We start from the raw sequence: 18865 nt of genomic DNA, 5'->3' as shown, positions 1-18865 counted from the left end.
CATCAGTGAAGAGGGATCGGGGAGAAAGCAGGATCGGACAGAAGGGAGAAGTTGCGCTGGGAGGCTCTTCCAGTAAAGAGGAAGAACCCAGAGTGGGTTCTGGGAAGTGCCTAGCAGTGTCCGCTGCTCTCAGCCAGCTGTCATGGGCTCAGCAGTGTTCCCTACCTCATGCCGCCTTCAACTGCACCAAGAGGGGCAGAAACCCTTGTTTCTCTAAGGGTTTCGGATTAGTATCAGTGAGAGAATAAACTGAAGCAACACAGTTACTTTTGAGAGAAGTTTGGACATAACAATATTTTTCCCCACAAGTTTCCCACTTAATTTGAGATTCTTTTACAAGCAAATTGGGGAAGTAGAGTGTTTTGCAGCAGGTGGAGGTAGGAAGCAAGACAAAGAATATGACTGCTTACTTTATTGTTGCAATTTTCCTTTGAGGCCTTTTTTGGTCCATGTTAATATATTTCAAGGGGAGTTAGAGAACATGGTGATGCTGTTCCTTGGTGTTTTCTAAAATCGCTAGAATAGTCTGGTCCATGTGTGTGCCAAGGATGTTCGTTGCTCCAGCATCACTCAGAGTGCAGTGTGAGTTCCTGCTTACTGCTCATTATTGGTCTTTCGTTTTCCCTCCCTCAAGTCTTTCTTCCGGGACATCCCCTTTCTCCCTGCCATGTGGCACCCCTTCTCTTTGACCCCATCTCTCTGGCTGAGTATTTTTCATAAACCTGTTGAATGTGCTACCCTGAAATTATAACTAGTGCCACTGATCTAGAGCTGGAAGAATTAAATTCAAATTGTTCTCTTAAGCAATTCTGCAATAGTGATTGGGGATCTAGAAGATGATTGTTAAGGCAATTTTGCCATCATTAGGTTAAAATAAACATCATATTTTGCTATAGAATTTTTCCCCAGTGCCCAGTATGCTTTATTGTATTTATTCTTTTATTTTACTAGGGACAGTTTCTATAGGTTATTTATTTTTACTAGTCTCATGAGTGGTTGCCTCCTAATCATTGGCCTTCTGTAGTTAAATGCCTTAAAGCATATCATTTGTTTTCTTGGCCTTAATTCACATGTGAGAAAAGTAGGAAGTATTTTCCTTCCGTCTAAGCATCATAAAAATACAATGTTGAAATATGTGTCTAAGTCCTAGAAACTCAGCATATATTGGAAATAAAAGGGGCCTCTTTGGTAATATCCTAACTCTCATTTTACTGATGAGAACTTAAGACATACACAAAAAGTGATGTGCTTAAGGTCATTCAACCAGTAGCCGCTGAGCTGGGACATGAGGACTGGCCTTTTGGTTTTCAGCCTCCAGCGCTTTCAGTGACTCAATACTGCCCCCATGAAAGAAAGGGCACATAAGTAATTTTTAGGAAAAGAAAAGCAATTTAATAAGTATTTGAACAAGTACATAGATGAGATATACCCAGCCTTTCTCATAGGACAGTGTTTTAGAATAAGGGACTAGTGAACTGAATTTAAAAAGTGAAAAGGAAGGCACTTACTTCCAGCCTCGTAACAGGGTCAGGGAGTGGGAGGAGGTGGGTTTTCATAGCTGGAGGCAGCCAAGCCCCTATGTGTTCCATGCCACTGCTGGGTTCTCTCTTAGTGGTAGATAAAGCCAGAGAATCACTAGAAAAGAAAATCTCAGAGACTTGGGCATAAAATAATTGCCTACCTTCCCACCTTACCCTTACCCTAGGGTATTTTTGGGGTATTCTGAGTAGAGGTCTTTTTCCTGGCAACATGGAAAACAGGTAGTCACCCCCAGTTAATAAATACCTGGGTTCCACTCTTCTAGTACTTACCACTGGCAACCTTGTGTTAGAGTTATTGGCATACCTATCTGTTTTCCTTGCTTGAAAGCAGGAACCATCTTATGCTCATCTCTGTGTTTTTCACAAAGTCTGATTTAGGGTCTTCTGTCCACTTTGTATAATTTAGTGGTTGTGTGTGTATGTGTGAATTTTCTGTTTCAAGCTTGCTTGATGGTGTTGGATTTTATAGGACTGACTTGTCAGAGTGGATCCAAGTGATTAGTCTAATCTCCTCAATTTGCAGATGAGAAAATTCCTTTTCAGAGCAGTGATATATGATTTGTCCCGGCTGAGCAGGTAGTTGGACAGGCAGGATCCTGGACTCCGATTCAAGACATGTGCCTTGTTTTATACCCTTGCCCACCCGCTACTGTAGGTCATTTAATAAACTCATCTAGATATAATTTCACATCCTGGTATACTGTGGAGCCTGACTTCCTCACTTACATGTTCCTTAGGGAAAACTAGCTTTACTTTGCAACTCTAATAATAATTGCTTAATAATATTCTAAACATTATTAAAGCTCTTCTCAAGCAGATGCAGGTGGGAATTTATCTGTGATGAGCACAATTTAATTTCAATATGCAATTAGGTGTGCTGTTGGCTTATTTGCATAGGAATAGCAATCCTACCAGGTTTTACATTTATGATGGGCTCACTGCCTGTCAGGCAAAAGAATGCTGCAGAGTCAGTCTTTCACTGTTGTTGTGAGGCAGAAATGCAGTTGGCATTTTAAAAAGTAAGAGGGTGCTTGGTGCTTGACCTGTGATTCAGAAAAGGCAGTCTTCTTTCTCTAGGCTTTGTTCAGTGTGCTTACATTTTTTCTTTTGGGCAATGTGTGGAATGTGTATCTAATATATGTGTTTCCTCCCCTCAGAGCACTGTTATTGGGCCTGGCTTGTAATCATAACTTGAAGGGGGTTTCTCTGGATCTCAGCAACTGTGAGGTAAGAACACCCTTAGATTGTTTACTGGAATAGATAATAGCCTTAACCGCTTTGTCTTTTTCCTGGATAAAATGTGATAGTGTGATTCCACAGGGTGTAAATGAAGCAGAAAAACACATTATACAAGTTTATAACGTTCTGTACTTTGCAAGTTTCTTCTACAGACAGCCACAGAACACCATTTAGAAAACTTTCAAGTATGTTTTTAATGACTTGGGTTTTGTTGTTGTTTCTGTTGTTCCATTCTTGGTGCCGGATGGCTGAGTATTTTATGATGAAGCCTTGAGATATAAAACCATAGACTTACTTTGCCATCATGAAAATGAAACATGCAGCATTTGTTGCAGGGGATAAATGTGTATAACCTAACTTGGATTTTGTAGAGCGTGAAAGAGAATGGCTGTCTTATTAATTTTACTTTTTAATATCTTGATTTAAAACAAGAAAATTAATATACCTCTAGAAAGTATAGCAGTTTCAAACACTTCCTATCAAAGAGCTCATAGAGAAGAATTGAGACTAAAGTGTCTATATTTTACAGGACACCTAAACTTTTACTATCTTTGAAACTTTTACTTTGTGTGATTAGTAAGAAGATACCCAGATACAAACTATATGGCCTATTCAGAGCCAGACTTGACATGTCAAACTTTATCACTTCTTCCCAGGAATGGAGATGGAAGTCTCCTTATTCCTATTCCCGGGCCTTTACACTCACTGTTCTCTCTTCCCCAGCACTCCTACCAAGTCCCTCTTCCTCCACCTCCCCAAGACCTCCCTCTCTTTGAGGAATTAACTCACATGCAGTGTCCTGCATACATGCATCAGCCTACTAGGCTATGCAATCCTGGATGAATTGGTTAATATAACTAAGTCTCAATTTCTGTGCCTGCAAAATGGAGATAATAGTACCTCTCCCAAGGGGTTGTTATGAAGTTTAAAGGAGCTCTTTTTGAAAAGTGCTTCTTAGGGTATCTGGTATGCAGAAAAGTTAGTTTGCTCTTGCTGGTTTCCTATCAGTCTGCCAAGTTTCTTCCCTGCCTGCTTCAGCCCTTTGTGATCTTGATATTTTCTAATTATCTAACCCTTAATGATAATAGCATGCACTTGGACGCTAAAGCGCCAGTCGTACCTTGCATAGATATTAAATTAACTCCTGTATGCTTGGATGTAACTTTCTGGAGGGCAGTATTTATGTGATACTATATTTTGTATTTCCCCTATCTCCTAGCAAAATGCCAGGCACCAAGCCAATACTAAATATTGAATAAGATTAATGCTTTGCCTCTATGAAAATTCTAGAAATGGACAAGTCTGAATTTGTACCATATAAATTGTTAGTGTAGTATTTTTCATTAGTTTCAAGCTGGAGTGAACACCAATTATGTGATTTAACAGTCTTACTGTTTTGAAAAAAGAAAAGCAAAAAACAATACAGAAAGACATATTGTTTAAAAAAAAAAAAAAAAAAAAACCCAGACAATAGAACCCTAAAAAACTAACCTTGCATTGTGGAATTTTCATATGCACATTAATTATCTTTCATTTATAAAAATAGACTATAGTAGAAACCAAATCTGGTAATATTAATTAATTATTTGTTTGCCAGCACTTTACTGAGGGGCATGCCAATAGTAATTTTATATTTTATTTTATTTTATTTTATTTTATTTTATTTTAGAGACAGGGTTTCCCTCTGTCATCCAGGCTGGAGTGCTATGGAAGGATCTTGGCTCACTGCAAGCTCCACCTCCCAGGTTCACGCCATTCTCCTGCCTCAGCCTCCCAAGTAGCTGGGACTATAGGTTCCCGCCACCACGCCCAGCTAATATTTTGTATTTTTAGTAGAGACAGGGTTTCACCTTGGTCTTGATCTCCTGACCTCGTGATCCTCCCGCCTGGACCTCCCAAAGTACTAGGATTAAAGGCGTGTGCCACTGCACCCGGCCAGTAATTTTATTTTTAATTGGGGGAGGAGTGAGAAATGAAGCAAGTGGGATAGGTTATTCCGTAAAAAAAAAAAAAAACAAACAAAAAAAAGAAGGCAGGCGCAGTGACTCATGTCTGTAGTTCCAGCACGTTAGGAGGCCAAGGCAGGTAGATCACGAGGTCAGGAGTTCAAGACCAGCCTGGCCAAGATGGTGAAACCCTGTCTCTACTAAAAATATAAAAATTAGCTGGGAGTGGTGGCAGGCTCCTGTAATCCCAGCTACTCAGGAGGCTGAAGCAGAGAATTGCTTGAACCTGGGAGGCGGAGGTTGCAGTGAGCTGAGACTGTACCACTGCACTCCAGCCTGGGCGAGAGAGTGAGACTCTGTCTCATAAAAACAAAAAAACAAGTTGGTGTAAACTTTACTGCTCTATTAGATCAAACTACTAAATTAGCAATAACTTCTAATATGGTTTTACAATCCTGATTAAATATCGTGACTGCCAGCAGTCTAACATCTTTTATTCAGTTCTGTGATAAAGCTAAGATGGTTTCTTAATTGTAGGTAAACTGAGGTCAAAAGAAGTGGAAATAATATAACTCAACAATGGCAGACCTATGATGAAAATACTGTCCTGATTCTCTGTTGCTAATAGTTATATTGACAGTGATAATTATTAGACTACTAAGTATGGTTAGGCATTTTCTTCTCAAACAAATTGATAGGGGCCGTGTTCCCAAAGATTGCTATATACCTTGTTCCTTAAACTCCTTTGTGCTCTATTGAGAATAACTTTCAGATAGTTATAGTAGAAGAACTGTATAAAACTGATATTTTGCATGTCAAAAAATGCAGACTATTGGCAGTTTCGTAAAGTTCAACCTAATTGCTAGTAGACTTTATCTTTTATAATCTTTTTTTTTAATGAAGGCAGGAATTCAGGTCAAATAGTTAATCTCTGATGATGGGATTGAACAGTATTATTATGATAATTCCAATTTCATTTTGGCCTTTCACTTATGCATTATATGATAAGTTGATACTACTGACTTGGGGAAGTCTTAAAAGTATTGTAGTACCACGTTCTCCCCACTTACAACTTGAATCACAGTACTGGCAACCACATTTATAAAGTCACATGTTATGTTGATGCTCATGAAAGTTGGTAAAACACAAAATTATTTTTCTAAACTATGTCATAATATTTTATGACATTTTGTTTCTTAGGCATAGATGTCCATATTTAAGTAGATTTCAGTTTGCTTCTCTTCATGATATAATAAATCTCCCCCCAAAAGTGTTTGGATTTCCAATATAATTCATGCTGGAATGCTTGACACTTTGAGTGTTAACTGTTTGAGTCTTTAATCATCTGTATTTCATATTGCAGAGTTTGTGTAATCCTCTTAGAAGCTCTTTCTGTCACGGAAGTTTAAAATCATGAATATGTATATTTTCTTTCTGCCTGTTCTCTGTTTAACTACAAACCCTCTCCACTCTTAGCATACCAGTCAAAATCATAGCAGCTTCAGCCCTTGACTTTTCCCGATGATCATATAAATCTAGTCTTAAAATCCAAAAAGTGGTGAGAAATGAAATTTCTCCTTGATATCGTTGTCATCTTGGGAGGTTACTTACTCAGGTTGAGGGGCTGGCAGACCTGGGACAAGTCAAGGTCCAGAGCGTTCAGCTGGCAGGTGTTGATCATCCTGCTGGGGTTGGGGGAGGAGGTGCGGAGGGCCGGGGGTTGGGGGGGATGGGGACGGATAGGGAGGGTTTGTCCTGCAGTCCTGCAGTTTCTGATGTGGGCTCCATAAGAGCTCAACGCTTCCTGCGGGTACCTCTAATACAAGTCCACCACAGCCAGGGAAACAGGAACTATTGTGAGATACCTTGAAGTCTTCTTATATTTATAAATAGGTGATTAATATAAAACATCTACTGTATAGATTTTTTTTTTTTTTTTTGAGATGGAGTTTCACTCTGTCACCCAGGTTGGAGTGCAGTGGCATGATCTCAGCTCACTGCAACCTCCGCCTCCCGGGTTCACACCATTCTCCTGCCTCAGCCTCCCGAGTAGCTGGGACTACAGGCATCCGCTAGCACACCCAGCTAATTTTTTGTATATTTAGTAGAGATGGGGTTTCACTGTGTTAGCCAGGATGGCCTCGATCTCCTGACCTCGTGATCCACCCGCCTCAGCCTCCCGAAGTGCTGGGATTACAGGCGTGAGCCACCGCGCCTGGCTACTGTAAAGAATTTTTGACCCAGATTTATTTCTTCTCCTGGTAGGGAGAATAAATCCAGCGATGGATTTTAAAATCAGATTAGTATGAGTGTTATAGAGGATAAATGATGGTAAAATATGGTAGTTGAGATTATTGGGAGGAAAGGGAAAATAGTCTTAAAGTAGGAAGTAAAAGTGTTTGGACAGGGAGTTTAGAATAACTTAAGCAAATTATTTTTGATTTTGCCTTATGCTGGTTCCTTTACTGTTCGTTCTCACCTTTCCTAATAAGTTGGCTTGTAGTTCTCAAGGTATTCTTTATTCCCCTGAAATACGCATTTCACACTCATTAATTTGAATGAGAGAGGAGACTTACACTTCATGCTATTAAAAAAAAAGTTCCCTGTGGGTATTTAGAACGTATGGAGTTGCTTTCTTACAATACAAACATCATTGTTATTTGGAAAATTAAATCTAAAATGTTGGTCTATAGTCTTTTGTATCTGTGATAACTAAGGTAACAAGCACTGAAATTAACCTTACATTTTCAGGTAACTTCTATACTTACAAGAAAAAACTTCTATGTTCCTTAAGGCATTTTGCATTAATGATATCATCACCTCTGTTTCTTTCCCTTGGTCTTTTAGTATGGAAAAGGAGTCTGTCTTGTGTGTGAAAATGACTCAAAGTAGTTATGGGAGGCAAAAAGAGTGAGCCAAGGGTGAGCACTTTGGAATCAAAGGGCCCCCTTTGAAACATGGCTCACTTACTTGGCTTATTAGGTGACTCACCTTCTTTCAGCCTTTGTTGCTCATCTATTGAATGGGAATATTGGTTTTCAAGGCTAGCGTCTGGTACAACGTCACTACGCCAGCCCAGCATATGTGAGCCATCATCTAGGGTGTAAAAGATTTGCGATGGAGGAGCTTTATTTGGAATGTCAGAATTGATATCATAGGTCAGTATTGCCCTTCTAAAAATTTTTATTTAGAAGCTTTATGCAATCTTTACCAAAAAATTTTTGGGAATTGTCTTCAAAGTTGTTTTACATCTTTCATTAAGGATTCCTCTCATCAGCTTATTGGTGAGACAAATTCTTCTCGAAACCTGATTTTTTGGACACAAGACAGTATTATATACTTCATGGCCAGATTAGCTTCAAGATGGCCTGTGGCTGATCCTTATTCATTCTCAAAGGGTTAGGATTTAGTGTCAGTACAGATGTTCAGAGAAATGTGTGTATTCCATTGCCCTCTAGCTTAGTTCTGAAGAACTTCAAAACCATTTTATATGGCAGTAGTGATGTTGTCATTCATGAGTATTCTTCCCATGTACCCAAGTATCTGAAGAGAGGCAATGGATCTATGCATTCTTTTTTTTTTTTTTTTACTGAGACAAAGTCTTACTCTGTCACCCAGGCTGGAGTGCAGTGGTGCAATCTTGGCTCACTGCAACCTGCACCTCTAGGGTTCAAGTTATTCTCCTGTCTCAGCCTCCTGAGTAGCTGGGATTACAGGCATATGCCACTGTGTCCGGCTAATTTTTGTATTGTTAGTAGAGATGGGGTTTCACCATGTTGGCCAGGCTGGTCTCAAACTCCTGACCTCTAGTAATCCACCTACCTTGGCCTCCCAAAGTGCTGGGATTACAGGTGTGAGCCACTGTGCTTGGGCATGTGCATTCTTGTATGTTTAAAAATCTTATAACTTCATAGTTATACATTAAGAGAAGAATTGGTAAATGATGGGACTAAATTCTTCAAACTTAATATCCTTCCAAATGAGAGACAAAAATCTCTAATACTTCAGAGAAGATGCAAAGGGCAATTAATTATAGTTGTGGCTTAGTTGCAGGCCTGGGTGTGGGAGTTAGTTTCTTTAAGTGGAAACTTTTCTGAAGATGATCCTACAGTTTATTGCAATTCATGATGAGTAGAAAAAAGAACATCAAATACTGACATTTGTAATGAGTTTTGCAGCAATTGAATAGAAACTTTTACAGTTTCATTCCGTTTGATAATCATTCAACCAACCTTGAGGCAAGCATCATTGTAGTTCCCCTCACCTATCACTTCCCTGTCAGGCCAGGTATAGAATGCAGAATTGCAAATGTTTCACGTGACAGGATGCATATATGAAAGCCATGAATATCTGCACCTGTTTGCACCTTGAAAATGACTGTATTTGCCTGAGCATGGTGGCTCACGCCTGTCATGCCAGCACTTTGGGAGGCCAAGGCAGGCAGATCACTTGAGGTCAGGAGTTCAGGACCAGCCTGGCTAACATGGTGAAACCCATCTCTACTAAAAATACAAAAATTAACTAGGCATGGTGGTGCATGCGTATAATCCTAGCTACTTGGGAGGCTGAGGCAGGAGAATTGCTTGAACCTAGGAGGTGGAGGTTGCAGTGAGTCGAGATTGTGCCATTGCACTCCAGCCTGGGAGACAGTGAGACTCTGTCTCGAACAAACAAACAAACAAAAAAGAAAACAACTGTATTTATATACATCCTTCTTAGGTACTAGATTGTTATTTGGCATCAAATCCTGCTAGAAAGTGGGCATTATGAACTGGATGTTGTCTAATCATTTTTTCTGTCCTTGGAGAAACCTACACCATTCAGTTTTATGTATGAAAATTTCCCAGGATAAAAATTAATTTAAAAAATTACTATTGGAACCCCTATGAAAGAATAGTAGATAATTTGGGGGTCATTTTATATTTTTGCCATATCTTTTTAAATGATAAATGATATTAAGGAAGGAAAGTAAATTATTGAAAGTTCCTTCTAGATTTTAATTTTCCTTGCTGTCCTTATCCCCCGTTATGGATATTTGAGTGTTTGATATTACTTTTTCCTTAGAATTATGAGTAAGATCAGAAATGTTCCACTTTCCTTGAGTGAGAGGATACTACTCTCTTGAAGGAAATGTGATTTTATTTTTAACAGTTCAAAAAGTGTTCGTCATTGTAGTCACATTTACTTCTCTTTGATCTTGCTTTCTTTTAAATAATGCTAGTGTGTGGGATCCAAATAAGGGTAATTTAAAAACCAGTTTTACATGCACACATGCAGACAGCCTCTAATTATGCAAATTCATTTAAAAGGCTTTTCATTTACAGTAATGAAAAAGCTTTTACTGTTTTGAGAAAGCTTTAGCTTTTGGAGAATTTTAGACATTTAATAATCTGTGACTTAAATTGAATGTTCTTGGTAACTGAAGCTCAGTTATTTTTGTATCTAAATTTTTGTTTTGGGAGCAAATTTTAGTTAGAAGTATTTTTCCTGACTCTTTGCTTTTTTACATTTTGTATTGATAGAGACTTTAGCTTCTCCTTTATTCTTGTTCTGCATACTGCTGATAATGTTTTCTGTTTTTTCTCCTTGGGCTTTCATTAGCTTGGCCATTGTGTAAGTACTTTATGAATCAATTAGAATATATTGATACATTTGATTATTTTTTAAATATTGGAAAATATGTTTTATGTGTATATGCTGCAAATATTATCAGTAAGGAGTATGTATAAACAAAGTTAAACCTTTAAATGTTACCTATATTTTCTATTGCTATAAATGGAATATTTTTACTATACTTTAAAATGATAGAACATAGACATTTTCTAACAGAAATTTTATTTCTCAACAAGTAAATAACTCTCAGCAAATATGAAATTGTAAAGACTTACGCATTTACACTTACCTTCTCAAAAGCGTACTTTTTTCTTGCTCTAAAAATCAAATTGTTTTTGGAAAAGTGTTTACTTAAATTAGTTCTTGTTTTAGCTTTGACATAGTGTATGTACACATTTAATTCTTCAAGTATAAACAAGCTGTGACCAAGAGCCATGCTTTTCAGAACTATCTGTAGTAAATAAATTATTTTTATGTTTTTTAAACTTCCAATCTATCATAAACCAATACATTTATAAAATATAATAAGAACAAAATACAAGAAAGATTTAGAAAGATGTGAGATATACAAGCCCCCAGGTTTTGTGATTAGATACAACAGACCTAAAATGTTTACTACTAAAGTTTCTAAAAATCTTTACACTCAATTTCTGTACTTACTCATCTCAGATTTTGAGTAGCAAGGTGCTGGGGAAGATGTACAGGTGTCATGATGAGACAGGCCTGATGGGGCATTTGGGTAAGCTGGAGAGCTCCTGAGAAAACAAGCAGGTGTAGTGAAGTGGGCCTGCCACTCGTTCCTGACAATAGCTTCACACACAGGTTAGAAGCCCTTCAGCTGTCAAGTTGGTTTTGGTTTCCCTGAAGTATGAAAACCAGTCCCTTGGAGAGGTTTATCTCTCTGCAATACTCTACTTCAGAGCTCACCTTAGAGCAATCTGTCTACCTTAAAAAGTAGAAATGGTGAGATGCGGTGGCACATGCCTATAATTCCAGCTACTTGGGACTCTGAGGTGGGAGGATTGTTTGAACCCAGGAGTTCAAGACTAGCCTGAGCAACACAGTGAGATGCTGTCTCAGAAAAGCAGGAATGGCTGAATGTAAACATCCCCACTGAAATTCTTCTGAATAGAGAGCATTCCCAAAGATCTGTGCAGAACTCTCTGCTCACCATACAAAAAAACCAGAGAAGTTGGCACGTTCTGATCCAAGGAACCAGCAAAATATTGCATCCAAAATAGGGAAATGAGGATTCTTCTAATTCTTACATCAAAACCTAGACATGTGGAAAATAGCACCTTGTATTGTAAGTTAGTTGTCAAAATTTTTATAAATTTTAATTTTCCTACATGAGTAAAGGACTTGCCATGTTCCTTGGTTCACAGGTTTCCAATAAATGATAGTTTGTTTTTCCTCATTAGATAATAAGTTTACTGAGCAAAAGGGCCACAGCTTAGGGAACTTTGCATCCTTCACAGTGTCTTACACAGAGTAGGAACTCAACAAATATTGCTGAATGGGAAATACAAAGATATTATGACTCCTGTAAAATATGCTTTGATTTCATAGGAAAAGATGAAAAGTGCTGCATTGGGTTTTTCAGGTTGTTGTTCTCTTTTAAATAAAGTTGCGAATGAGGTGAGAATAATCATTTGCACTTAATTTTGCTCTAAAATAATCATCATAATGATATTTTATATTAATTCAACAATTTTCCCTCCATGACTCAAAGCATTTGTACAAATCATTTTGCAGTCATCTTTAGTTAGCTAATTATTAGTGAGAACTCACACTCATTTCTTAGAACAGGTAGGGATGGGTCCTTCCTGAAATGTTTGACAATCAAAGTAAGTCTTTATTGTCTCCTTTGGTTGGGTGGAGAGTTTATACCTTGGAATTGGTAACAGTCAAATAAAACAGTAATTTTCTCATGTATAAAATGAATTTATTAGATTTCCAAAAGTCAGAAATGAAGAAGTTCTTCCGGGTTGACACTGCTTTGCTACTATAGTGGCCTGGGTGGTAGTCATCTTGTTTCTCTTTTGTTTTTTTCTGATGGTTTTAGGATTTAATGTGGGATCACGTGGCACAGAAAACAGCAGCAGTGGCTAGTGATAGGCTCTTTACAGCAGCAATGGCTAGTGATAGGCTTCTTTGGAGTTGATAGGCTTTTACTTTTTCTTTGGTACTAAGTTTATTTTAAGACTGACTATCTCTCCTATTTTTAATATTTTGATTACACTTCCAGTAGAGTGAAGACTTTACTCTGTGTTTGGTTTGTGTTTCTCTAGCTGAGATCAGGAGGTGCTCAAGTATTAGAAGGTTGCATTGCTGAAATACACAACATCACCAGCTTAGACATCTCCGACAATGGTAAGTCAGGTATCAGAAAAGAAACGAAACTGAAATATTTTTTGAAGCAAGTTAATAAGGGGAAAATAATCTTCTACCCAAATCCAGACATACCTTAATAAAAATGTTATTTTATTTCTTAACTAATAGGGCTTTTAAATTTAATAATAGGATTTATTTGTAGAATAAAACTGTGCCAGACTCTTATAAGTTGATTCTGTGGCCAACTATGCAAAGTCTATGCAGTAAAACAACTCAGTTGCAAAAATATCACCAGTACATTGAAAAAGGTCTGAGCCCAACTTTTTGCATTCTAGCTGATAATAAAATTGTACTCTTGTTTATTTATTCAGAAGCTTATTTCATTAGCTTCATTTCTGCTGATTGTAGTATCATGTTAGTATGAACCTGTGAAATTTGCATAGACAACTTTAACTCCACTTACCCCCCAGTGAACAGTTTGTTGGAATCTTCTCTAACAGAGTGGTGGGGAGAGATGAAACTTTCTGCCATTATTCATTCCCATTTCCTGCTGACTTGGTTTAGCCACTGATTGTATAAGAGATTTAGATAAGTCTTTGTAGAGAATGAGTTTATCCTTGTGAAATAATAGGACATGAAAAGAGAGCAAAGAGTGCCTTTGAAAATGAAAGATTAGAATCCCAGGCCCCTCAGGAAGGTAAAGGAAGTCATCTAACTACATGTCACCTTTGCTTAATTGTGTTCCAGCTGAGAATTAATTTATACACATGTGTTTTGATGCTTTATTTACTCTGATTCTTTCCAGGTTTAGAATCTGACCTATCTACCTTAATGGTATGGCTCAGTAAAAACAGATCAATACAACACCTGGCGTTAGGCAAAAATTTTAATAATATGAAATCCAAGTAAGAGTTTTGAATTTTTTTATATGACAATGATGAAAATAACCAGCCTCCTGAAAGCTTTTGATTTGATTCCACTGTCCACATCTCTAAAATCTCTTTAGAAATCTGACACCTATATTGGACAACTTAGTACAGATGATTCAAGATGAAGAATCAGTGAGTATTATGTTAAACATTTTTTACTAAAATCTTCTGTTTGTTGCCATTCTTACTGATTATTTCTACTGGACTAATTCTGAAATCCTTTCAGATAGTGTTATCAATGTATACATTTTCCATTACTTTTTAAAAATGGAATAAATATGCTTTAGTAGAGTTGTAGAATGTATTTAAAAACTCACTTTTTTACTTCATTCAATGCACTGTCAATTAAAGAAAGATTGTCACTAATAGATAGAACGAAGTATAAATTGACTCCTGGGCCTATCTTTTAATTAGCCTTACTACTTCCTAACTTTAGCTAATAATCTAATCTGCAGGCATGAATTTTTACATTCTAGTTGACTTCATGACCTTATATAATGCTGAGAAATATCATATTGCTAATTTGAATTTCATCAAATAATTATGTGGAATTATAGGAGACCAAGGAAGTTTTCTTCCATCTTTAATTGCTGCTTGAAGTCTAGTAGCGCTCTGTATTTTTAATTCCCTTTAAAAAGTCACTTCTGACCAAAATTTAGTTCAGGGTAAAGAAGTTTAATTTCAAATAGTATCTTATTTTGCTGCCCTTTAAAATGGATTAGGAGAAAGAAAAGTTATTTTATGGACAAAGTAAGAAGCACTCTACCATGAATCCATTTAATTTAGAGCTGGTGTGTTACACCTTATACTTTACTGATGCTCTTTAAGATTTTGTCCCTTTCCTCTCAAAGTCCTATTTAGTCACCAGACTCAGCTTTTCCAGTTCCTGAAACTCAGATCAGTTTGTATTCTTACTATGAAGAGTTATATTATTCATGTTTTGTAATAGCTACTTTTGTAGGTCATGAGGGTGATTTTTATATTAATCATGTGGAGTATGTCCCATTTTGAAAAAGTGTGATTTTCCCTTCTGAATTCATACCAGGGAATAGAAAATTCTATTACAGCTGTAAGCTGACTTTTCTGTGAAAGCTAAGAGGCCAGGAGGGATGGACACTGGACACTTCCTCACTTGCCGTTGCCCCCACTTCTTTGGCGGGGCTCTGAGCTGGTGGGCAGGAGAAAATTCTGTTCTGTTTCCTCTTCATTGTGGATGTAGTTTTCAACCTGTGGGCTAGAAAATGAATCTCATTATTATTTAATGAATTCAGCACTTCTCCTTATCCTCATTGGATAATAAACCCCACATTTTGTTGCTCTTATGCTGGGTTATTGAAATTAGGGATATAATTAGAATGTAATTTAGACTTCTCAGAGTTTATGCTGTTTGCTTTACATATTTAATTTGACTTTGCATCACTCTGCTTTGTCTGAGTTTCTGATTTTCCAGTATTGGCCCAGTTTTAACAGATTACGGAAGCTAATATTATGTAATTGTACTTAATATTCACCCCAAAAGGTTTTTTTTCTTAACACATACTTTAGGAACATTTATATTTTTATGAAAAGTATATAAATTTTATGTTTTGGTCATTACGTGAGGTTCTTCAAACCATCTATAATTCTGGACGTCTGTTACTTAAAGATAATAGTTAAAATATACCTAAAACCATATTTGCAGATGATGAAGTTTGGTATATAAATGTGAATTTTGTCAAGTTAAAAGTTTGAATAGAGTGTTGCTCGTAATGCTGTACAATGAAAAGCTTTTTATGTTCCTGCCATTGAAAAGTAGATGGCTTTTTCAGAAAGCAATTACCTTCTATTTTTTTCTACTTTTAAATTGGTAATATGCAAAACAATTTGAAATGATTAGGTAATGAGTCTTGTGACGACAAAAATGTTATCGATACCTGGTACAATTGGGATCATTTTTTGTTTTATTTATTTACGAGTTTTACATATTATTAAAAAAGTAATCTCTTTGCTTTTTACATTCTGACCTGGTGTTTGTAGAGCTTGTTCTTTGACCAGCCTATGGAATACCTTATTCACCCAGTGTTATACATTATGTTCAGTTGAAAAACCTAGATGCTTGTGGATTCCAGTGTCACCTTCATCTATAGACAGTGATTTTCAGGCTGCTGCACCCAGAGTCATGGGACAGTAACATAGAGGGGCCAAGATGACAGGGAGTTTGTTCTGAAGTATTATACATATGAACCCATATTGTAACCAGCAGAACAGAATGTGTTTCTCCTGGGAGTGCCTGTAGCCAGGAGACAGATTCTCAGATTAAGCATGTTCAGCTATGAAAAAGAAATAGTAAGATTTCAAATAGTAATGTTACATGGAAGTACAATAAATCAAGAAGGGATGACCTTATAAATATGCATGCAATTCAGGCTGTTCTGTTCACATTAATGACTGCCTATTATTTTTAAGTATTAACTGGGGTGTATTAGAATTTGAATATAGTCCTGGAATTGATGCTTGATAGCTCAGAGAGTTGGCAGTTTTCCAATCTGAGGAAGAAGCTATAATATATCATTTCTGTAGTAATTGCATCAAGATTATTGAAATGATGAAAGATGTAATTACATCTTTTTTAAAGCATATTGTGTTTGTTTTTCTTTAAAACAGTTTCCTGAGCCTGAAGCATTTTTAGTTGTCATTTCTGCTTACCTGTATGTAGGATGTTAAGAAAATTGAAGAAACCAAGCTAAACCCGCTTGAGTCTAAATGGATGCAGACTTTTTGGCCCAGGTTTTAATTGCCTTAGCACTTACTAGGCCATTTAACTTTTATAAATTTGATTCTGATTAATACAGCATTACCTTTTGATTTTACCGTAAATGTATTAACTTTGAAAGCCATGGTAAATTTGGATGATAAGGACGATAATATTGTCTCTTGGTACCAACCACATGCATAATAATACTTTGTTGATATCTGAGTCTTGAAACCATCAACAACCTCATTCTGTCTCCTGTAGCCCTTTGGTAGATGAACCTCTCACAGATGTTGCTTTGGAAGTCAACGTTAAGTGGTTGAGTAGACATAGGTAAACCCCAGGCTGTGTGTGGGGGCTGTCATGTAGACCACCCAGGCACACCTTGAGAGCTCCAATCCCCAGGCCATTGTGGAACTTGGTCATAGATTACCGCAGAAGCTGCTTCTATCACTACTTCCTGTAATGTTGGGACTGCTTATGCAATAACCATACGATTTGTTTAGTGTGGCTAGGACAATATAGAGCACTCCACGCAACCCAGGAGACATCCAGATCTCCCAGGGAAGTCTGAGTTCTGACATTTAGAGCCACATTGGTTCAACCTGGTTAACCTGGAATAATTCTTACCCCACTTCAATAAGTTATGGCTTAAATCAAGGAATGCAAACTCAAATGCCCACAGGGCTAGGAAGGCAACATAAACTAGTAAAGTGAGCTGGGTGTAAGTAGGAAGCTCTATTAATTTATTATTATTATTATTTTGGTCAGATACCATGCAGGACAAACAAAACCTGCCTTTAGGCTGAGTAGCTTTCAATATCTGGTTTAAATGGACAATGAGTGGGCTGGTTTGGATTCACCATACAGCTTATGGTCAAATAAAAAGGTCACACAAGACCTGGTGTGGTGGTTCATGCCTTTAATCCTAGCACTTTGGGAAACTGAGGCTGGTGGATCACCTGAAGTCAGGAGTTTGAGACCAGCCTAGCCAACATGGTGAAACGCTGTCTCTACTAAAAATACAAAAACTAGCCAGGCATGATGGTGGGTGCCTATAATCCCAGCTACTTGGGAGGCTGAGGCAGGAGAATCGCTTGAACCCGGGAGGTGGAGGTTGCATTTAGCCGAGATTATGCCATTGCAGCACTCCAGCTTGGGGGACAGAGCAACACCTTGTCTCAAAAAAAAGAAAAAAAAAGGCACACACAAGTTTGACTTAAAAAAAGAATTGTAGATGTATCTTCTGATTGAAACTTAACAGATGAAGTTGAGGCCGGGTGTGGTGGCTCATGCCTGTAATTCCAGCACTTTAGGAAGCCAAGGTGAGAGGATCACTTGAGTCTAGGAGTTCGAGACCAGCCTTGGCAACATAGTGATACCCTGTCTCTACAAAAAAAATATTTTAAAATGAGCCGAACGTGGTGGCGCGTACCTGTAGTTTCAGCTACTTGGGAGGCTGGGCGGGGAGGATGGCTTGAGCCCAAGAGGTCAAGGCTGTAGTGAGTGGTGATTGTGCCACTGCACTCCAGCCTGTGCATTCTTCACAAAGCGAGACTCTGTCTCAAAAAAAAAGATAAAATTAAAGGGTGATGATCAAAAAGATCTGCAATAAGCTAATAGGGAGATGTGGTATAAGGTTAGGAGCATGAAATCTGGAACCAGTACATCTGGGTTTGAATCCTAGTTCAGGTCCTTTCTAACAGTGTAACCTTGGTTGAGTCACCTGACTTTTCTGTTTGTTGGTTTGGGAAATGGGATAACAGTAGCATCTAAGTAATGGGTTAGTGGGAAGATTAAGTGAATTAATACACATGAAAAGCTTAAATGGTGGTTAAACATAGTAATTGTTCAATAATTGTCAGCTATTATTAATCCTGGCTGGCTTTTATCTTGCATTTGCCCTCTATTAGTATTTTAAGGTGTCATTTCACCTTGTATAAAAATAAAATGGGTATAAAGCGTGATCATATTAAAGCTGAGAAATTTTTATGTTATGGTTTTTTTTTTTTTTGGTTTTTGTTTTTTTTAATTTCATCCTATCCTCTGCTTAAAGCTGGCATTTGTCAGCCTACTTGTCTTTCCCTGGCTTCCCTTAAGAGAGAAGTGGTAGGTATTCAGCATTAAAACACAAGTTCTCCATCTTTGACTCCAGTGGTCCATTTTGTGCCAGAACCTTCAGTTTCTATCCATGAGTGTCTTTTAGGTAGCAGTTCTAAAATCAGACACGTGCAGTGGGTCCATCCCCTGTCATTCTCCACGAGATGTATCGTGGAGAGTGGGTGCTGCTTTGATGAGACTGCTGAGTGCCACATGTCATTTGCTCCACAGCCTCTGCAGTCATTGTCCCTGGCTGACTCGAAACTCAAGACTGAAGTCACCATCATCATCAATGCCCTGGGAAGCAACACCTCCCTGACCAAAGTGGACATTAGCGGGAACGGAATGGGGGACATGGGAGCGAAGATGCTGGCCAAAGCACTGCAGATCAACACTAAACTCAGGTAGGGAGATCCTGCCCTTCCTGCTCAT

The 18865-nt window shown here is 37.8% G+C and overlaps 1 protein-coding gene across 1 annotated transcript in view; it reads left to right on the top strand.

Moving 5' to 3' along the window:
- Positions 1-18865, top strand: part of CARMIL1 (capping protein regulator and myosin 1 linker 1) — a 341373-nt gene that overhangs the window by 217106 nt on the left and 105402 nt on the right. Inside the window, exons 17-21 of the mRNA XM_023209724.3 lie at positions 2699-2768; positions 12631-12712; positions 13479-13578; positions 13680-13734; positions 18665-18837. Of these exons, the coding sequence (XP_023065492.1) occupies positions 2699-2768; positions 12631-12712; positions 13479-13578; positions 13680-13734; positions 18665-18837 (480 nt within the window). The remainder of the gene's footprint in view (positions 1-2698; positions 2769-12630; positions 12713-13478; positions 13579-13679; positions 13735-18664; positions 18838-18865) is intronic.

Source organism: Piliocolobus tephrosceles, chromosome 5 (genome assembly GCF_002776525.5).
Source record: "Piliocolobus tephrosceles isolate RC106 chromosome 5, ASM277652v3, whole genome shotgun sequence".
Lineage (NCBI taxonomy): Eukaryota > Metazoa > Chordata > Mammalia > Primates > Cercopithecidae > Piliocolobus > Piliocolobus tephrosceles.
This window is presented reverse-complemented; position numbering and strand designations above follow the sequence as displayed.